Below are 22983 nucleotides of genomic sequence, written 5' to 3' on the forward strand. Positions count from 1 at the left end.
TATAGGAGTCAAACCTGTGACCTTGGGGTTATAAGGCTGTGCGCTAACCAACTGAGCTCATCAGCGAGCCCGAGAGTGTTGTTTTAGATGCTTCCCATGACGGCAGATGGGTGAGTACTGTGGTCTGCAGGGCAGACAATAAATATAACCATGGCAATCTATTGTACATTTAAAGTCAAGGAATACTTCAGAGGAATAGTTGTCATATTGTTGGCATGAATAAAATGAAATAAAAGTACACGGTACCTGATAAAAGAGGAGAAAGCTTGGGCTTTATTCAAGCAGAGAAAAGGGCCTAGTGAGAGAAGGAATATACACTATGGTTTTCTTCTTTCAGTTCTCAACTAGGTTTTCTATTAGTGGAGTTTCCCAAATGATTTGGACCATATTACCAATTCAGGTATTAATAGAGATCATCATAATTCAAATCTTTGGACTGGTTTACACCAAATTCCTCAACCCTCCAGCTTAAAACCAATGTGTTTGAATGATTTCACAGTGCTGTTTACATACAAAACCAGCTCATGAAATGATAACTCTGTTAGGAGCAAGTATTCTCAGCATCCAGCGTGTGGCTTGCAGAGAGAGAAAGATTCAGTAAAAGTTTGGGGTTGAGGATGAACCCAGTGTACAGAAGTTCCACATTAAGTCATAATTGGCTTTGTTTTGAGAGCGTACATGTCAGCTGGTGAAATCAGGCACAGAGGAGAGTAGGATTTTCTTGTAAGAACAGCGTAGCAACTGATCACCCACCTGTTACTCAAACCAACAGAACCACAGAGAGGACTTTTCTAACCTAGGAACAGAGGTGTAGCCTTACGCCCACATCCACCCAAATGTCTACAGCAGATTTGATGGAGACTCTCAGAGAAGAACTCACCTGTTTCATCTGCCTGAACTATTTCAGCAGCCCAGTGACCACTGAGTGTGGGCACAGCTTTTGTCTGATGTGTCTCCTCAGGAACTGGGAGGAACATAACACACCTTTATCCTGTCCTGAGTGCTGGAGGACCTTGGAAGGCCCTCATTTCCAGTCCAATGAGCGTCTGGGGAGGCTGGCGAGCATTGGCAGGCAGCTCAGATCTCAGGTGCTGCAGAGTGAGGATGAAGCAGGTGGCTGCGGGAGAACACTGGCAGCCACTAAGGCATTCTCTGATGACGAGCAGGGTGCAAACGCCTTCTCAACCCACAGTCATGGAATAAACAGAGTGCATCTCTTGAATGAGGCTGAGGAGCACCACAAAGTAAGACGGGCTGCTCAGCATCCATCTCGGAACACAGATCAGGTTCCGTCATTTAACTCTCGTAGCATTCCCTATCGGTGACAGTCATGGGTGTTCATCTCTAGGCACCACACCACAGGCTCCTGCGGGTCCTGCTTTCAGCCTTTGTTTTGGAGTCCCAGTCATCTTGTAGTTATTGGTCTTTAAGGCCCCTTCATGACCTGGTGCTCTGCTCATTGGTCACAGAGAGTTTGTTTCTATTGCAGGAGAAACTTCAGGAAATCCTAAATCTTTTGCGTAAAAAGAAAAAGGAAGCTCAGACTGTATTAACCCACGAGAAGGAAAGAGTGATACTGTGTAAGGTCAGTATGTGTCTTACTTTTGGATCTTGTATATGTTACTATGGGGGTGGGGGTGGGGGGATGCGGACTAAAGGAACATTTAGTGAATATCAGGATTAAAAAGGAATTTTTTTCAGTCCCAGTCCTGCCAGTTGCAGTATCCTGCTTTGGTCTGCCTACCTCTGCTTGTCCACCAGGGAACCCCAAGACTCACTTCAAATTCCCCCATTCCCAGGCAGGCTCGTTTTTTCCCCTCTTTGTGCACCTAGACAACTCTGTAACTACCTCTTTTATGGCTCCAATCATCATTATTTAAAATACAAGTTATACTTATATAACACAGGATGGAAATCAATTTTTAAAAAGGAATATTTCAAATGCTTGAGAAAAAAAAAGAGAATGCAAATTAAAAACAAAGAGAAAGGGATATCGAGGCAAAAAAGTAATTTGGAAATATACCTGAACAAATGCTCAAGCTTAGGCATAGATTTGGACTTGAGTTATCTAGCAGTCAAAGCAAATAACTAAAAGTTTAATTAGATATTTAAAAAAAAAAAAAGTGTGCACTGATTCTCCCCATAGACATTGAGTTCTGAAGTGGAAATATGTGTGATGTATATTTTTATTCCTAGCATGTATTCCAAAGCCTCCTTTCACTGAATAAATATGCGTTGAATAAATAAACGCACACATTTTTCATGTTTTTTCTTCTTTATTTTGCTTTAGTTTTATCATAGTACTGATCCACACCTGTTATATTTTTGTCTGTTTTTGGTTTCTCCTGCTAGAATGACAGTCTCCTGGGAATAGAAATTTTGGTTTTGTTTACTGTTGTATCTACAGTGCACGCACTTTCGAAAACATCAAATTCTCCACACAGCCAGTCAGTAGAATATGTATTTTATGTGTCGGGCTTCAAGAAGTGTCACAGTGGAGCTCTAGGGCTTTGTAAGGATTAAGAATCCACAGCCATGGGTGTTTCCATTACTAACTTTATCATATTGTGTGGGTGTGCCTGGGTGATGGCAGGAAGAGACAAAGACTTGTAAACAGGTTGTAGTGTCAGAATACATGAAAATGCACCAGTTCCTGAAGGAAGAGGAGCAGCTGCAACTCCAGCTGCTGGACAAGGAGGAGAAGGAAAACATGAGGAAACTGAGGGACAATGAGATCCAGCTGACCCAGCGAATCCGAAGGCTCAGCAAAATGATTGGACAGATAGAGTCCACATATCAGAACCCGATTCTGGAATCTTTAGAGGTGAGCCTGAAACTCTTGAGTGGACTGGGAAAAATTAAGGGAAAAAATATATAGTAACCCATGGTTTTCCAAGGCATAGAAAATAAGTTTTTCCTTATTCACCTGAAAAACTAGGTTCTGGCCCCAAAGTAGTTTTCCTAAAGAATTGATGTGCTATATGTCAATAAAGTCTTGAGGGGAAAAAACCAGGAATAATGATCCCAAACATGCCTAATGATGACTCCAACTTCTGTGCCTGCCTCACTGCAACCTCGGCTTTGTCAAATATTTTAGTAAGTTTATTAATGAGCATTTACTATGTGCTGGGCACAATCAGTTCAGTCTTCACAAAGACTTGATAAAGATAAGTGCAGTGCTATTATGAGTATAGGTGATTGTCATCTACAAAATGGTTTATGGCAGCACTTATTTAATAATTCAGAGCTATGGTAGTAAGGCAGTTTGCTTGTCAAATACCTAATGAGTGGTAGAATCCAGGTGTTCTGTGTAACAAACCTGCATTCTTTACCATCTCTGTTCTGCTGCCTCCCCAGGCTATTGCATTGTCCAGGACCTTCTTAAACACAAGCCATGTAAGCCAACTCCAGCCTCAGGCCTAGTTCCTGGACTGGTTCCATAGAATGCTACTATTTAACCTAGTGCCTTCCAAACAAACCTCTCCAACTGCACATAGGCTTGGTCTCAATCCTCACTGGTCCATTTTCCTTTGCTTATCTCTGATTCCCTGAGGCATTGGATAATGAGACTAGTAGTTTGGCTCCTTTATCAACAACAGGTTCTCTTGACAAAGTGTTGATATGAGAAAAATAAAAGGACAAAGTATTCTCTAGTCATTGTGAGAAACATCTCATTTACCAAAAACCAATCCTACAACACCCTGGGGATTTTCATCGTATCCAAAATGGAGCCAGTCTTCGCCAGTGATCAAAGTGCACACATGCTAACCATCTTTCTTTTATACCCTTAGGAAGTGAGAGAAGCACTGGAAAGGTAGGTTCCATTTGTGTTCAGTTATGTGAGATACAGGGATGTGGTGCTGGTGAAATAGAGGATGAGTGCAGATGGGAGTGTCTGTGCTGTTGGGGCAAAATGAAAGGACACCACATTGGAGCGGGTCATGCGGGCTGTGCCAAGGGAGGAGTGAGTATCTCTGCTCTCTTGTAGGAATGAACCACTCTTGCTTCAGTATCCAGAGGCCACCACCACAGAACTCAGTCTGTGCCACATCACCGGAATGAGGGAGATGCTAAGAAAATTCAGCAGTAAGTCAGCTCGATTTGTCAAACCTCCAGGAATTTCCAGAGCTAACTTCAGCATATATTAAGGGATGCATAGCTGAGCCCTTGGGCAGCAGCTTCTAACATTAAATGTTCACCATCTGATGCCAGACTCTCGGTTGAGGTGTCCTGAGCCTGCGCTAAACACAAAGGAAGGCTGGGGCCACAGACCATTTCTGTGCTTGAGAAGAGAGAAGCAATGAGACCCGATTGATGTTTTATCTGGCTTTGTTTTCTGCATGAGTCCTGGTCCTTCCTTTGTTCATTTGTTTTTATTGATCTGTTTTCCCTCCCCCTTGCACACATATACACACACATGCACACACACACACACACCTCATGCAGAGTATTCTGCATTTCTAGCTCTGTTCCTGTTAGGATGAAAGCTAACTTAAACTTTAAAATCCCAGTAAGAGAACATTCAAAGAACTATCTTTTTAGAATGCTTCAAATGTTTAGACTGGCTATGACTAAGAGAAGTCAGCATTAGTTCTCAGCTTTTATCTTGTTGACAATCTTACCTTCAGAAGAAGGCCTAATAACCACTGGACTCAACAGATATTTGATAAATACCTGCTACGTGCCCAATGCAATGCTATTAGGCTCTGAGCTTACTTGCAATGATTAGTAAGACAGATGTTGCCTTTGCTTTTGTAAAATTTTCAGTGAAATTGAGAAGACAGACGTTAATCACACAGATAATTAGTTAGGATGGGCATTTGGTATTTCATAAACAAAAGTATGAAATTGTATGATAGGGGCGCCTGATCTTGTCTGGTCAGTCAGTGAAAGTGGGAGGTCTCTTGTGTGACCTCCTCTCAGGACGATGGGAGAGGAGGCTTCCCACTGGTTTGCAGTGTCCTTCCTCAGATGGTCCCAGAGTGTTGTACCCACTCTCATGAGGCCACACTTAAGCATGACATGATGAAAAATGCCGATTAGGAATTGCTATTCAAACACTCAGTAACTTTGTAATCTTGGTGAAGTTTCCTAACCTTTATGAACCTCAGGGTTTTTTTTTTTTTTTTTTTTTTTTTAATGGGAAAAAATTAATAACACTTGGAATAATTAAATGAGATAATGTATAGAAAATGCTTGGCACGTATGGAGGAGTTCAGCAAATGATAATTTCCTATATTTTTCTCTCACCCAAATAGAAGAACCAGGAACAACCATGGTTAAACGAATCCAGACAGCAAGGGTATCCCTGTAGAATAAATAGCTGAGTTCTGAAACTGTCTCATGAACTGAACAGCTTCCATTCCATGATCAGAGATTGTTCTTTCCCTCTCAGGCAAGCTAAATATTGTTCTCCATGTGACTTTTTTTTTTTGTACTCAAGTTCACTCTTTATGTTTTGTGAAACAGTGAAAGGAGAGCTCAGAGATTCTGTTCTCAACAAAACCACCGCCCCTGCCTCATAGCCACCTAAATTAAATTTTATAAAATAGGACAAAATACTAAGAATTTAAGTTCCACATATGCAAGAGGTTTTTCAAGAATTCCAAAGGAGGATTCATTCTTCTCTCTTCTTGCAGCAGAGATAACCCTGGACCCAGCCACAGCCAACGCCTACCTAGTCCTGTCTGAGGATCTGAAAAGTGTGAGACATGGAGGAATGAGGCAGCAGTTACCTGACAACCCAGAGAGATTTGATCAGTCTGCAACTGTGTTGGGTGCTCAGATCTTCATCTGCGGGAGACACTACTGGGAGGTGGAAGTGGGAAGCAAGACCGAGTGGGAAGTGGGCATCTGCAAGGACTCAGTGAGCAGAAAGGGGAATCTCCCCAAATCCCCTGGGGACCTCTTCTCACTTATAGGTTTAAAAATTGGGGATGATTATAGTCTTTGGGTCTCATCACCTTTAAAAGGTCAACATGTCAGAGAGCCTGTGCATAAGGTTGGTGTTTTCTTAGACTATGAATCTGGACATATAGCATTCTACAATGTGACAGATGAGTCCCTTATCTACAGTTTCCCTCCAGCCTCCTTCCAAGAGCCTCTCAGGCCTATCTTTTCCCCTTGCCTCCCAAATGAAGGGACAAACACAGACCCTCTTACCATCTGCTCACTGAAAACCCACGTCTGAGGGACATGTCCCTGAGCCTCCCCGAGGATGAGGTCTAAGACCAATGGACGACTGTTAATTTAGATGATTGATGCATCGACAATATTGACATAAGAAGATCTAAAAGAAAAGTGTCCCCCCACTGCCCAGAGCTTCCATTAACTTGAACCCACAATGAATAGCCAGATTAGACAATCAACTTCAACACCAATAGGAGAGAGCTGATTAAATCCTGTGTCTTTCACCAAGTTCATTATCTAGACTACTCTGTGTATGTGCTGGTCACTCAAAATGTAGAGATAGAACTACGTCCTGTATAATTATACTGTATTCCAATTATTATCCTGTATTCCACTGTCATAGGCCAGTTTTACAAATACATACCATTTTTTTCAAGTGTATTTGTTTATTTGACTCTTAAAAACTGTGCTATTTGAGTGTGTCTCTTTCTCATGGCTAGAGCTCCACATTCAGGGGCAATACCAATCCCTCTGGGGAGTTGGTGCAGGGTTCTCCTTTCCAAGGTGGGTGAGAAGGACTCAGGACTCAGTCTTCTCTAAAAAGTCATATTTTGTGCCATCCCATGAGGCCTGGAGTATATGTACTTAGGAAGGCTTATGCATTCAGAATACTTCAAATATTTGTGTGAATGTCATTGTATCACAAATGTTACCACAACCACAAGAAGCTGGAACCTTCTGTTTATTAATGTGTTAAAAAAAATGACAGAGCAAAGTCTCTACTCAATAAATGTATCGTGGCAATGCCTGCCAAGTGGCTTTATTGACTTTTTGTTTGTGGCTGGCCAGTATGGGATCCAAACCCTTGACCTTGGTGTTATAACACTGAGGTCTCTAACCAAATAAGTAACAGGCCAGCCCTACTGAAATTTTAGATAAGATTATTTTCTGTACTTTTGCTACTTGGTATGAGCAGAAGGCTTTCTATCCCTGGAAGGCCAAAGACACCATCTCTGCCATCTCAGAATGCCATGGTTTGTGTAGGAGCCGAGTGCCATTGGGCTGGTCTCAGGTCACCCCGTGTTGGAGGTCTGCACTCACGCTTCCCATTCTTAGGGGTCTGTCCCTGCAGGTTTTGTTGTTGTTAATGGAATTCTACCTCGGTCACATTGTGGAATGTCAGCAATCACAATTACCTCCTCTTACCACTCAGGTAAGTCAGTGTCCTAAGGCAGAGAAGGCAACTGATAGGATTTAACCACCACACATGACTGTAATTACTGAGATTTTCAGGAAAAAAAAGTTTATCGCAGATTTTTGTCTGTAAATTGGGGAGTAGGTTGGGGAAAGTTAAAAATTCAATGTCTTAACCAACATACAAGGCCATAAAAAAAAAGTCAAAAAGTAGCTAGGCTTATTTTAGGGTTTTTGTTCATCTTTCTTACTGATCCAAATCAGTTTTCTCTGTCAACCTCATACATTTCTATCCTGTACCCTCAGAGGCAGGGGAACACAAATGAACTGGGCTTAGGAACCCTGAAAATCCCTCTTCTGTTCTTTGTATTCATCATTCACACTTCACCCTGACATTACATTCGATTAGAATCAACCGTAGAGAACGAATACCCAACACAGCCTCTTCACATGGTTTGTGGCTCTTTGTTTCCTATTTGTTATTTCATTAGATAGATTTTATTTTTTTGAGTTTTCACCTCAAAAAGCTAAGAAACATATCATAAAAAGTATACACCAAACCTTTGGAATGTATCTTCCTCCATTACAAGAAAAAACCCACTTTTCTGGCGATAAATGAATAAAAGTAATACATTTTAATGCAATGTGCATTGCATTTAATTCTAGTGTGATCCAGGTGACAGCTCTTTTCATTCTTCTTTGCTCCAAAGGGGTTCATATTGTCAAGGAAAGTAGCCTATTTTTGTCCCCCTCTGGCAAAGTCATCCTGAGTGATCTTTACTGTACCATGGCCTACACTGGGTTTGCCACGCATTAGGTGTGTGGAGAAAGTTGAATCTATACCACTGAACTTTTATTCCTTTGAATTTGTGTAAATAACCATGAAAAAGTTGCAAGAAAATGTACATTCAATGTTTTTAGATTTACACTCAAAGCCAAAGAGATGTGATGGTGAGAATGAGAGTGAGGTGGCAAAATAGAAAATAAAGTGTGCTCCCCTGCGTGGCTCACTCACCCCCTTGCTCTGTTCAAAGGCCTGGGTCTCATTGCCTGAGACAAGGACATTCCTCCAGTATGAATGGTGTATTCATTCATTCATCTGCCACCATTTCCCTTGTCTTGTCCTTTTAACTCCTCCAAATCCCTGTCTTCCACCCTTTCTTGAGTGAACAATTTACCCAGGAGATAGGAATTCACAAGTAACCTCTTGTTTGGTGGTCATTACCAAATCACAGCTATTTTCTTCTCTGCCTCTCCAAAACTAGCTTGAAGAGAGGGGAAATGTTCAGTCTTGATGTCAGAAGACATCGAGAGTGATCCCCCACATTGGATCTCACTTTGTTTTGATTTTCTTTGTCCTAGAGTACCTTAAAAATAAAATATTATATGTCTTTTTCCCTAAAGTATAATTTGCCAATAAAACTTCTTAAGTCTTCAGATAAGAGTTTTGTCTACTTTCCTCCTCTGATTATTCCCTCCCCACCCCCTAATTACATAACTTCAAGCTACTTAAGAGCACTGATACCTTATCTGACTTTGGATTACTTTACAAGGCCTTCTTATACTAATTTAACTCAAGAATGTGCCCAAACTACTTTTTAAAATTCTTTAATTTCTCCCTGTGCCTGTACCTTGGAAAGATGGGAACAGAATAATAGGCCACAGCAGGAAAATTCAAGAATGTTGAAATGTGCAAAGGATAAAATAAAAATTGCATGTAATCTTACTACATGGAAATTATCAATGCTTATATTTTGGTGTTTATGTATGTATATTTTTATGTATGTATATGTTTTTTATGTACGTATATTTTTTAAAAAATGAAGATTAATCTCACCCTGATGTTACACAGTGAACTTCCTTCATATCATTAGATGTTTCTGGAAAAAATGAGTTTTTTATCCTTAAATATATAAGCATGTGTCTTCTAAAGAGTAGCACGTTTTGTTAAATTACATTTATTATATTTCCAAATTCATATTCAGTAAATGGTGCAATGATATTTAATGAACAATCTATATTAAAAATTTCCCACTTGTCCTTGTAATGTTCTTTATAGCTGCTTTTCAGTCTACCAGCATCCAGGAATAATATAGAGCATACATTGGATTTAATTGTCTTGGAAAATATAACTTTTAATGGGAGTGATATTTCATTAAATGACTGTCCCTAATTTATTTAATCATTCCCCTACTATGGAATCTTTAGATTGTTTTCTATTTGTAGTTGTTATAAATGACACTGTGATGAACATAGTGTACATAAACCTTTGGGTGTATCTCTAATTATTCCCCAAGTATATCTCCTGCAGGCAGGAAAGCTCCCAGTGGATCCTGCAGCCACATTCCCCCCCATGACAGCTCTCCGTGCACTGCAGGTAGTCCCAAAGATTTTAATTCATTGCACTTCCATGCTGAAGGGGCAGACACACTTGCTTTGAGACACGTGAAAGAACGTGTTTTCCCCTGCCCTATGGTCTGGCCAGAAGCATTGCATTTATTTCCCCTCAAAAAACTGTCCTAGGAAGAATTGGAGTAACAGGGGATTTGAAATCAGACAGTCCTTGGCTTGCATGCTTAACATAACCACAAAGTAATTTAATTTTCATGAGTTATTTCAACTCTCAGAGCTTAAGTTTCCTCTTCTCAAAAATGTGGGAAATAGCTGCCTGTTATGATGTATATTATGTAAGCACACATTAAAAACAATTAAAGTACAGGGCATGATGACTTTTTGTTAGTTCTTCCTTCCCCCTTTTAAAGAGTTCATTTTGTAATTCTTCAGAAAGGGGACAGAGAAGCCACAGGACGCTTGTCTGGAGTATGGAAGACACAGGCGCCAAGATCTTTGAAACATGTACAAGGTAGCTGTTGTTATTTCAGGGGGAAAGAAAGTGTTAACACAAAATTCAGTTGGAGAAAAGAAAAACCTGTACAGATTCTTTTCTGTCTTTCATGGAAGTCCTTCTGACCTTCATGCTTGTGAGCATCCATGACCCAAATTAACAAAATCAACTAATATAGTAAAGAGTAAATAAATAAAAATAAGAAACCATTTTAAAGTGTGCATCTCGTCTTCATGCCTCCAGTCTTGGCAATTGCACACCTTTGCCCTGGGCTTCTAAGACATGATATGAACCTTGGTAATCACCAGCTCTGTGAATGCTTGAAGTCCTCTGCCCAGAGGAATGGGTTGATGACACCTTTTGCAGTCACTGTGCTCAAGTACATTAGAGGCGTCCTGAGATATTGATCCCATCAGCCACTGGGGGGGGGCTTGAGAAGGTTACTATCATCTGTGACTCTTTTTCTCCTTTCCTCCCATTTACATTATAAAAAAACATGTTAGATGTGTGTCATACGTGAAAAAGATTAAAAAGCACACTTCCCTGCCCCCATAGGAGGTGTGTGTGTGTGTGTGTGTGTGTGTGTGTGTGTGTGTGTGTGTGTGTGTGTGTGTGTGTGTGTAGGAAAGAGAGAGAAGAGACTCCCTTGCTGTTGCCTGGGAGGTCCTGTTATAGCTTTCTTACTGACAGCTAGCAGGATGGAACCAGGTCTTGTGAGGCCCGAAGCTTATACAAGTGAGGAGAGTCCTCTTTAAGAAAAATAGCAACAAATTACAAATTATAGAATTAGGTCCGGGATCTTAGAGGATCTCACACAAACGAGGGGACTAAAACTTGAGTTTCCCATGCTTCAGGCACATCTGCCTCTGGCTTAGCCACATGCAAAGATGAAGTACATACCAAGATAGTAACACCAGACCTCCCAGGTTCAAATCCTGGCTCCACCCCTTACTAACTGTACCACCCTGAGCAACTTACTTAATCTCCCTGTGCCTCAGTTCCCCCATCAGTGCAATGTAGTGGGAAATAATATTTGCCTCAGAGGGTTGTTGTATGTACTAAATGGCATAACTCTTGCACTTAGAACACCACCTAATTTAAGGTAGAATTACTCAATAGATGTTAACTATTAATAGTTTCTTACAAAACTTTGTTGTTGTTGTTTTTACAGTAAGACATTGATTTTATTTTTTTATGGAAACATTGATTATGCATATTTGTGGGGTACAGAGTTGAACATCAATACATGTATACAATGTGTCAGTGTGTCAATCAAATCACAGTAATTAGCATATTCATCATTATAAAATTTAATCATTGCTTTGTGATGATGACATTCAATCTCTCTTCCAACCATTTGATAATATGCGGTGAATTATTAATTCTAGATGCCTAACTCGACCATACACCAGTAGAACTTATTTTTCCTGCCTAGCAGTTTTGTGTCCGTTAATCAACCTCACTAAGCTTTGACATCTATGCTAACCAAGACTCTGTTTTTGGACACTGTCTTCTGCTGCTCTGGAACTCCCAGCTCTGACCAAAACCCGATACCTGAGTTCTGATACTGCCTTCTCCTACTCTCATTCCTTCCCTGATGGTCCTGGTTTCATCCTTCATGGAAACTCCACTTCTAGTTTGGTGATGGCCTCAAAGCATATTGTCTGATACCTGATCCTTTTGAGCCCCTAATTCTAGCTCTCACTCCTTACCTTTTAGGAATTTTTCCTAAAACTTCTTGAGCATTTCAAATATTGTCTTTTATTTGACTCCTTGATTCTTTTCTTTCCAGTTCAAATAGTAAACTCTTCTGAATTATAGGTCACAACATTCAGAGCTGGTATTTTCTTTCTGGGTTGTGTTTTTAACCATGCTGGTGGGTCCGTAAGACTTGGTTCAAAGGGAAATTCCTCCTCCACCGTTCTGCTGGGTTTCATTTTGATGGGGCACATCCTCTCCTTACAGAGCACGTGTCCCCTGCCCTCCATCCGGATGGGAAATGAATGATCAGGGTGCTCTGGAGAAGTGGATTGTACACTAGGCGAGGAGTGTGTGTGTCTGTGTGTGTGTGTGTGTGTGTGTGTGTGTGTGTGTGTGAGTGTGAGTGTGGCAAGGGGAACTGTAGTGTAGGGAGAGCCCTTTCTGCAGCTCAGCATGTTTTCACAGTCTGTTTTTCTCAGTTCCCCTTCTTGTCCCTTCAAACTGCGCCCTTCCTCTTCAAGTTGCCACTCTACTTTCCCTCACTGCTTGTCTTCCAATTACTTAGTTTCTCAGCAATATAAAGCTGGTTCTGTAAACGTGCTGTGGAAGAGAGAGCCTCCTTGGGAGTCTCTTGGACTCTTTATTTCTGCAGCTGGAGATTGGAAATGACCTTGGGGTAAGAGGTGAGTGAAAAGAGCTCTCTAAAACACACCAGAGGGACCAGAGGGATGCTCGGAGATGTCATCCCGACTCACACCTGTTTGTCCACAGAGGAAGCCAGGAGACCCTCCTGAGGTTTAACTACAGGGATTCATGCTGTTTTTGCATACATCCTAGTTATGTTATAACTAGTCCTTTTCTATTAATGAGCATTGTTCGAAAGTCAGTTTTAAACAACATAAATATTGAGAACAGTACAATGCTAGATACAATATTCTGTTTTCTTTTTAAAGTGTAAATCTTTTCTGTTTGTTTGAGCTCTGGGCACTAGAGCTAATAAATGTAAGTTTTCCCCTTCCTTTTGCATAGATCTAAAGAACTGTTAGACTCAGTTTAAATTTTATTAGACATTTTAAAGAGTAATTGTTAAATGTGTTTTCCTTTTGGAGGTGCTGGAAATGTTCTGTTCTTATCTGGCAGTGGTTATATTTTGTATTCAGTTTGCAAAATGAATTGAGCTGGAAATTTACATGTTCAATTTCTGTTATGTAAATTGAACTTCAGCAAAACTTTCCAAAAAGTGGCTGCTTTTTATTAACAGTCTGAGTCCCCATGAAACAGAAGCAGAAGCAGACTCTGAGTGGGAGTTTAGCATGCAGGTCACTTATTTTTTTGAAGTAATGCCTTAGGGAACAAGATGTTTTTAAAGGCGGGGAAGGAAGCGGGACTGTGCAGAGGGCAGTTTGGCTGAGATGCGGGCCCAATAACAAGCTGCCTCAGCCGCCCACAGGGGGGCGCTCTGGAGCTAAGATGGTCCTTAAAACTAGCACTGTCTGGAGTCGGACTGACCTAGCCCAGCCTTTATGCACCACCACGGATGTGTCACTGCATGTGGGTACCTTTGAGCAAGGTGGCTCTCTGCAGCTGAGGCAGTTCCTAAAAGGGGCTGACAGCTGCTGTCTATCTAGCCAGGACACTCCCAGCGAAAGAGGCAACTAAGTCCTTCTTTGCTGGGGGACCTGAGAGATGCATCAAAGTGTCCATCATAACTCTGGAGACCAGGACTTTTGGAGTGAAAGGGTAAAACAAGGTTTTGTTGGCTTTTCATTTTAAAACTCAGTATTATTCAGTTTTTTAAAAATCCATGTGGGTGTGATCCTGTAATTCAACAAATTAAAATTAGTGTTTGACATGGCACATGCCAGCATCATTATTTTAAAATCATAGACAGCACATAATTCTTCTGCCCATGGACATTTAAATTGGCACTTGTCATCTCAAGTTGATAGAGTATTTACGTACATGTAGCTTTAGTTCTATGTCTTCCGCCAAATTCTCTTTCCCTGGATTTTAGTTTTGGTTTATTTTAGTCAGCATTTGGCTGACTTACTACTTCTTATTTTGACTTCTATTTATGAATTTTCATCTCATTTAGAATTAACTTTTGTTTAATTAATGAACTAACTGTTGTTCGTTGTGTGCTTTTGATCAACTTAATAACATTTTTTCTTCCCATGGTTACCCTTTGCTAGGTGAGAGAATTCAGAATGAAAACAAATTTGAATGGGAAGAAAAAGTTTGTAAGGTATGGTGGCCATGACAATGCACCTTGAAGACTTCAGTTACAGAGAGTGCAATTAACCAAGGGCCCAGCTGCTGCGCTTTGAAATCCATCACAGTGTTTGTGCAGGAGCCGTGCCTCCTATGGACTTTTACCAAGTGTGACCAAGAGTGGCAGGGATAATAGTGAGGACCCAATCCTGGGACATGCAGGACTTCTTTGATGGCTGAGTTTGGCTTGTGGAATCCTTGACAGCTTTGTCAAAGCAGTCATCGAAGCTTCCATCCAACTTTCTCTCCCTTTCTCCTTCACTTGGGGGGCAGCTGTAATCAGCTTTCTTCCTTATTTACCTTACATAGAAGTGGTGGGCTTGAGCCAACTGGACTGAGACTGGCTCAAGAGGATTGTGTGCCCCTCTTCTCAACTTGGCGTTCAGTGACACCATGCTGAGAGCTTGAAACATGGGCTAAGGTAGGAGCAGAGTCATCAGTCAACAAACATTACAAATCAGGGCTTTCACCCCTTAGAGACCTGGTTGTTAAACAATTATCAGCATCCCACTGCCTTCATCAGCATCTCACCTCATAAAGTCCTTGCACATCTAATCCTGTATGGTGCGTGCTTCTTGGAAAACTCAGATTAACACAAAAGGGGAGAAAAGACGAAATCTGTTTTGGACATACATACAGTAAATAGAAATCTTGAGACCCATCAAGATCATCAAAATAAAATTGCTTTCTCCAACAGGAAAATTATCATCAGCTAAGGCTAAGTTATTTTCATCAGGAACTAAAACTTAGGATATTGGCTTTTAGCAGAAATAACCCCAGGATTGAGGCAGCACACCTCTTCTGGCTTTGTGGCCCCTAAAACCTTCCATATTGGATGTTGCTTCCAAGCTCCTAGTCTATGAATTCTTCACTGGGACTGGAATGATTTTTTCCTTAAACTGTATTTCTTACTTTCTACACTTCATTTACCATAATAGGCCAACCTCAATTTCCTTTCTATTTCTGAATTTTTACCACCTCTTTGCTGCTCTTGAAAATCACCAGGATCTTTTTTAAAAATCTAGCCTATTACAAGGCAATTTATGAAATTTGCTCTCCTTTTTTTCTCAAATATGTCACCAAAAATAGTGTGTGTGTGTGCGTGTGTGTGTGTGTGTATATATATATATACACACATATACTCACACTCCCTAAGGCAAATCTTTCTTACTTCCTGCAGCCTAGGGAACACCTGGTAACACATGAGATTGGAAAGCTTAGTTTTTAAGCAGTAAAGACTTTATTCCTCCCACAATAGCTCTGTCTCTGCTTTTATACCCAGAGGTCCTGGGAATTGCTCTACTTGGTCTCCTTTCCCATGACTCTCCCTTGGGTTTTTTCCCTAAACCTGTGACTCACAGACTAATTCTAAGAAGTGTGTGTGTGTGTGTGTGTGTGTGTGTGTGTGTGTGTGTGGTTGGCTATACAGCTTTTTAAGAATTGTATTGGTTGCCACAATTTTTAAATTAGAAAATTAATCTAAACATAGAGACTTCCAGCTTCTTTTGAAAAACTGATTTATATGGAAATACTAGTCCTTCATTTATATATGGCAAAAACCAGCTAGAGTCCTTTAGTAAGTTACACAATCTTCCCATTTACTATATTCTCTCCCCCAGCTCATTCAACTCATTTTTTACTGGCTCCCAGAGCCTTGAGAGTATTTGGGTGTATGATCTCTCTTCCAGCCTCTGAGCTAATAGAAAAAACTATTGGAGTGGCTGTTTCTTCTCTATTCATCTATTTAGACTTGCATTTCTTGCGTTGCATGTTACAGACTCTTAAGTCACCCTCCATCTGAGACTGACAATGAAAGCTCCCTTCAGTTCTTGAAAAATAAATTAAAGGGGCCTGCATTATACTTCATAGGACATTTAAAAAGACAACCTAAACAGTTTGAAAATGTCTAATTATGCATTTAAATTCATTTCCCGTTGGAGAGTATATAAAGATACAGATGTTATGTATTCCCTCTCTATGCCATATTCCAAACCTAGAATACTACTTCGGGTTCTATTCAAGGTCTGATGGTAACCTCTTTCGGTACTGTTTTGTTTTGCCTGTAGAATGGTATATGCATTATGCATACAAAGGAAAGGGTAATAAAAATAAAATTTACCCAAGTCAATAATATCCTTGCACTTTCATAGCAGCAGAACAATGTGTCACTCTTGGGCTATTCCATCTGCCTCTTTGCAATGGGCTTTCTGCCTATGTCAGTAGGGAGAAGACTTTGCTAGAAATCAGGTAGTGAAGGCTATTAATTGATATGGTTTAAACTGCTTTATATCATATACTTTGTAAACTAACTTAGAATGAAAATAGATTAACATTTTGATCATAGCAGTAACATTTGATTATAAATACCACCTTTATGGCCCAAGTTTGTTTGCCCTTCAGGATTCATCTTCTGTACATGCATATGTATGTGCAGTTGGTATGTGGGCAGCCGTAAATAGCAAGCTTTCCCTTGTAACAAAGAATATCGTCTTGTTTCAATAGAGGTAACGAAACCTCATAAGTCAACACATGCTAATTTCAAGTTGGTGATCTCACTGGCATAGGCTGTTGTAACAGCAGGGTAAAAGCCCGGTGCTATAACAAAGATAACCCCAAATACCATGGATTAAATATCAGGGAATTTTACCTTTCTCTCATGAAACAATCCTTGGCAAATAAGTGGTCTCTGCTGCACAGACTCATGAAGCAACCAAGGCTAGCAGAATGTCTCTGCCACCCCCCAGACATGGTTTTAAAGCTTCAGTCATGACTATTTCGAGCTAGTGGGAGTGAGGGGGTTAAAGAAGAGTGCAAGTCCAGAGCTAGAGGTTTTCCTTTTACCACGTGATATAGAAGCTTCACCCATCTCTGCCTCAGCTTCCACTGCTCATCTGGTCACACATATCTGCAAGGAACCCTGGGGATAACATGCAGCCAAGTGCTCAGAAGAGAACACATCTGGGGGCAATCAGCAGTCTCTTCTGTACTAAAATTTTAACATATGTTACCTGGTTGACAGGAATACTTTGAAAATCATACAGGTTTTCATTCCTTTATCACCCTTGGGCTAAATGTGTCTTGGAAGTCAGGATTTTTTGGTTTATGGAAAAGTAATAAATTATGTGTACTCTATGCTGTGTAATATCCCAGTGGGGTCTGAAGCAGCACTGCTGAAGCAGATCAATTAATATTTTTGTAGTGAAACATAAGATTATTCCTACTAAATGGCACTAATGAAGACTAAAAACATCTTCCTGTCAGTGCAGGGCAGGTTTTACCTCCAAATAAGTTTGACTAAACTGAGGAAAACACTTTTAGGTTTGGATTTTATAACTGTCGATAAGGAATTGTGAAACTGAATTAATGATAAGACCATGTAACTTAAGCATGATTAAGTAATTTGAGAACAAAATTTTATTTATTTTTGTATTTGAACATTCACCTGTTCATATTTGTGGGGTAGAGTGTGTTGTTTCAATACATGCACATGCCGCACAATGATTCACTTAGTGTAACAGCAAAATTTTAAAGGCAATGATAATGATGTGACATCAGAGAATGCTTAAATTCTACCTTTTAAAGTTATGAATATATATATATATATGTGTGTATGTATGCACTGTGTGTGTGTGTGTGTGTGTGACCACTATACCTACAGTAATGACAGAATGGCTTAGAAGTCTAAGAATAAATGAGTCAAACAGGTTCCACACCCAACAGCAACAAAGCTAGTGATGCTGGGAGGATGACCTGGGAGAAGAGAGAATGGGCCAGGAAGGGAAGAGGTCCCTGTGCCCTCTGGGCTAAATTTCTGGAAGTAGCTTCTTTGAAGAAGTAATATGTTGTCGTTGTGGTTGTTAAGACGATGAGGAAAAGATACTAGAGGAAGCAAAAGAGTGCAAGAGATGGTAATCAATGAACAGGACTAAAAAACACCATTGCTCTTCCGCCCGTGGTCCATGACCGACTCCCCCCAGCTTGAGCCCTTTGCCTCCGGGCACTGCCCTGCACTTTCCTTCTCTTCCTCCTTTCTGGAAGAGCAACTCGCAACTGCATGCTCTTCACTTGGAGCTTGCTAACCGTCCCTGAGTGCTTTCACACTCGGCCGCTCATTTTCCTCTCTGCAGTTAATATTACACACGATGGAGAAACTACCACTTTTTGTTTACGCTCCAGAATAACTGGTTCAGACACAGGAGTATCACTGAACAGGTGCTGGTGCCTGATCTATGTAAGCAATGTGAATTTGGTCCCTCCTCTGGATCATCTCAGCTTCACTTCAGGGTCCTGGGAGTTAGCAATGAGGATTGGAAAATCTCTATGCAAGGATCAGTGTCTCTTGAGGAGGTCTTAAGGTTTCTTAGAGCAGTTTTAGGTTCACAGCAAAATTGAAAGGAAGGTACAGAGATTTTCCATACACTCCCTGCCCCCACACATGCACAACCTTCCCTGCAATCAGTATCCCCCATCAGAGTGGTGCATTTCTTACAATTGATGAACCTACATTAACACGTCTTCATTATTCGAAGTCCACAGTTTACATTAGGGTTCACTTGTAGTGTTGTACATTCTTTGGGCTCTGACCAATGTATCTACCATTAGCAACATACAGAATAGTCTTACTGCCCTAAAAATACTCTGGGCTCTGTCCATTCATCCCTCTTTCCCCAGTAACCCTTCGCGACTATTCATCTTTTTGCAATCCCCGTAGTTTTGCCTTTTCTAGAATGTCACACAGTTGGACTCATACAGTATGTAGCTGGAACTTTTTGGACCAAGAATTCAGTAGAACTTGCCTTTATGCTGGGATAGACTGCTTCCTTGCCTATATTTTCTCTTGTGTCTCTGTGAGACATCTGCACACTGTCTTCTCTATTTTGCCTTAATGTAGGGAAATAATTCCCAGTTCTTACCATCTGTCCTATAATGCCCAAAGATGCCTGAAAACTGAAAACAACTTATGTTTAATAGCTTGATGTGCCACTCTCCGATGGCATATCTCCCCCGGGAGGATCTGATCAGATCAGTCATATAAAAGTACATTCAGTTCTGCTATTGCACTTGTTTTGAAAATGCAAATTTGTTCCAACACAACTGATGTATCAGAGAACAATTTAAGCATAATGTGAATTTCATGTTTGTTTGTGCATGATTTCATCCATAAGAAACACTAGGTGAACAGAGAAAACTGTACCCGGCTGAACCTAGTCTCCCAGGAAAGCACAACACAGACACACACACACACACACGTACACACACACGTACACACACACACACACACACACACACACACACACACACACCCCTCAGCCATCTGCCAGCTACCTCATTTCACAGCAAGAGCTATGAGCTGCACCCATTCACATTTGGCATTAACAACCTTCTGTCTGATTCCCTGCCTTTCCTGTCACTCCTGATAACCCTCCTTCTACCACTTTGCAATAACTCACAAGCTGCCATCTTTTTGATGTCCATTTCCACGAGCAAACTTCAGATATTTTTAAAGGTAAAGTGCCATATTTATTGTAGTGCTTATGTATTTCTTAACCATTAACAAATGGAAAACTGTGCTAGTATATTTATTAGGATTCTGTCTTTTTTTAATGTGTCAATTGACAAAAGTTTCTAAGTGTATGCCCATAAACCTGTAAACTCTGTCATTTTTATTGCACAATTTTGCATATAGTGGTGATTTTTAGAAACACATATGTAGCATTCTAGCCGAACTGATTGCATATGACAGGATGTTAAAATGGATCTCCTCTAGAATTCCACTGAGGGTATGAGATTATATTGTGCCAATCTCCTCGTTTTTTCTTATGTTAAATTTGCAAAGGAGATGGAAAAAAATAGCATTTTTATTTACTCTTGCTGTATGTGGGCCAGTGTTAAAGTTGACTAAGTGAGAGGTTTATTTGGAAATTAGAGGAGATAAAACAAAATCAGCAGGAGGCCATTAGCCTGAGGTTGGTTTTATGCCTGGAACCTTAGACAAGCAAACTAACTTAGGGTCCTTTCTTATAACTGATGAATTTTAGGAAAAAACCCATAAAGCTAAATGAAACTTCAGCCAATCATCATCAGCCAAGTAGTCATTAATTGTATGACTAGGGACTTTCCAACAGATCATACCCAAATAAAGTATATGTCTAGCTGTGGCCAATCAAGTAACCTTTTTACTTTGCTTCCACGGTCAGCACCTGAAAGCCTGCTGCTCACACTGCTATAGCGGTACTCTCAGAACCTCTTCTGGGTTTGAGTGCTACCTGATTCATGAATCCTTTAATGCTCAAATAAACTCTTAAATTTTTTGTCTGAAGTTTTTCTTTTCACGGAGGCTTTCTTTAGAAAGAGTAACCTGGGCACCTGGGTCCCTAGATCCTCCCTCTGTGGGAGAAGGATGGGGCTTACTTTCCCCACAACTCATGGCTGGTAAGAGGGGCTTCGGGCCACCGAGGCAGCTTACTGTGCGTCTATGGAGCCATGTCCCACAAGTGGAGTGGTGTCCACCTCATGCCCCCCAAAAACCTACAGCCTGGCTGAAGTGGTCTGACACATATGATCAATACCCCTAAAACTCCCTGAAGCTTGAATTGTGTCCCCCAAGTTTTATGTATTAGAAAGTGGGTCCCCACTGTGACTTAAGAGGGTGGGAAATCCTATTATGGTAATTGAAAGATGGAGCCTTGAAGAGGTGAATAGATTGCAGGACTGTGCCATAGTGAACGGATTAAAAATGGTGGTCAGGGGGAATGTTTCTGAGGGCTTTAAAAGAAGAGAGAGGAGAGTGTCTCTCTCTCTCTGCTCCACCATTTTTGCAATGTAATTCCCTGCCATTTCTGAAGTCACCACCAAAGATAGCCTTCACCAGATGTGTTCCCTGGACTTTGGAATTAGCCTCTGAAACTGTAAGCAATACATTTCGTTTTCTTATAAATCACCCAGTTCCACGTATTTTGTTATAAGCAACAGGAATGAACTAATACTCTTGGAAACCAATTAATCCCAAAATGTGAACCATCAATGACTTCTACGGTCTTGATGGTGAAAGAGAGAATTGGCTCCAGAAAAATCTAATGTGGCTCCAGAAAAAAAGGGAAATTAATATTATTGTAGGCCCACTACTTACTAGGTATTGGTTAAAGTGTCGGGTACTTACAAATATTTTATTTCTTTACCATGCTTATAGCTATACCATGATGTAGGCTTATTGTTAAATGGTACAATCTCTAGCAATTGGTGTAATTTAGGCTCTTAATAAATATTAGGAATTTGGAAACAGAATAGGGTTTGAATATTTACTTTGTTTCTTAAAAAGTTTTTGACTTCAAATAATTTTCTTAACTTTTTCAAGCCTCATTTATTCAACTGACCTTTTCTTGAGTACCTACAATGGGTCTACCACTGACCTGTTCCAAAGGACTAATGGATAAAAGACAGAGTCCCTGCCCACAGAGAAAACATCATCATTTAGTTTCCAAAAGTGTTAAAATTTGAACAGTATCCATCTTGCAGCATGTTGTGAGGATTAAATGAGATAAATTTTATGAGAGTGCTTCATATTTAGAAGAAGCTCAATAAATGTTAATTTCTTTCTTTCCCTATTGGCAGCCTAGTGCAAAGAACATTTTTCTGCTGGGAAATCTTTATTTGTGCTCCTCAAATAATATTAACACTGCCTTGGGGTGACTGGCTCTAAATAACAAGTATGGGAACAACATTAGAATGAAGGTAACGCTGTGGCTTGGTGAAAATTATAGTAGGATTTTGGTCAATATTCAACATTTGAAAATAATCTTATTATAGGAACAATTCTAGTGTATCCAACTTCATTGTTTGGTGAGATGTACTGGAACATAATCCCTTCACCACTGACAAGGAGAAGAAGGAAACAGGTGAGATTTTGAGTGAAATTAACAGAAGTCCATATTAGCACTCTTGGGTTTCTGAAAGAGCCTGTTACAGTCAGTGTAGTAACTTTAAATGTGCAAAAAAAAAGAGTTAAAGATTCCTTAGTACAGTGATACTGTGATCACTGATTCACAAAGGGCATAATCAAATTTCTACTAACCAGAAGAATATCCTTTCCTCATGTATAACTAGACTGCTATTGTCAAGAAAATAGCAGCTCACTGCAGAGGTGCATTTGCTTCTTTGGCAAATTTGTAAGGAAATCCCCACAGCCCTCAAAACAGAGAGAGTGAATGAGAAATACCACCAGCAAAAGCCCCCTGGAACACCCTGTAGTTGAACAAGGTGGGCTTATTGGTGCTGGTGACAACAGAGGAAACCCCAGTGTGGGGACCCAAGGGATTTCTCAGGAAGAGGGTGCTAGAATGGGCTTGTTATGGAGTTTGGGCTTGTGTTAGGTGATTTGGGGTGAGTAATCAACGAAACATGGATTTTTCTCTGGTGCTGTCAGAAATCGGTAGAAATTCTACGATGAAGTGTGTTAATTTTTGTCTTGGAGGCTAAGGAACGGAGCAGGGCTTAAGCTCTAACTTGTAAAGATGCAGTTGTTCATGTTAGCTGGGAGAAGGGGGTATTTGGGCATTATTGTGGTTTGCACAGTGTTCTTGTTTTTAATCTCTACTCAGACATATGTATGGAGTGATGTTGTTTTTGTCTCCCTCTGTCACAGTCACAGAGTGGCCTTGTCTGATGTTGGTGCTCTGTGACATTGTTTCTGTTCCACAGAACACCAGGCCCAGCTGTGAGTGTTGGGCCAGCTCCTGCTGCTTTTTTTTTCTTTCTTGCCTCTTCTACCCTCACTCGCATCTGCCTATTTTCTCCTAGTCCAGTAAAAAGGGGCTGTGACAGACCCAACAGAAGGAGCTATTAGC

The 22983-nt window shown here is 40.5% G+C and overlaps 1 protein-coding gene across 1 annotated transcript; it reads left to right on the forward strand.

Annotated features, from left to right (window-relative positions):
* Positions 1–836: 836 nt before the first annotated feature.
* Positions 837–6190, forward strand: TRIML1 (tripartite motif family like 1). The gene is made up of 6 exons (XM_063077544.1): positions 837–1244; positions 1490–1585; positions 2594–2824; positions 3792–3814; positions 3989–4086; positions 5640–6190. The coding sequence occupies exons 1-6, from the start codon at positions 837–839 to the stop codon at positions 6188–6190; spliced, it is 1407 nt and encodes a 468-aa protein (XP_062933614.1).
* The last annotated feature ends 16793 nt before the right edge of the window (positions 6191–22983 follow it).

This window comes from Cynocephalus volans, chromosome 13 (genome assembly GCF_027409185.1).
Source record: "Cynocephalus volans isolate mCynVol1 chromosome 13, mCynVol1.pri, whole genome shotgun sequence".
Lineage (NCBI taxonomy): Eukaryota > Metazoa > Chordata > Mammalia > Dermoptera > Cynocephalidae > Cynocephalus > Cynocephalus volans.

Coding starts and splice junctions, on each gene's coding strand:
- TRIML1 (XM_063077544.1), top strand. CDS start 837: ATGTCTACAGCAGATTTGATGGAGACTCTCAGAGAAGAACTCACCTGT. Junction 1,586..2,593: donor AAAGAGTGATACTGTGTAAG/GTCAGTATGTGT, acceptor GGGTGATGGCAG/GAAGAGACAAAGACTTGTAA. Junction 4,087..5,639: donor GATGCTAAGAAAATTCAGCA/GTAAGTCAGCTC, acceptor CTCTTCTTGCAG/CAGAGATAACCCTGGACCCA.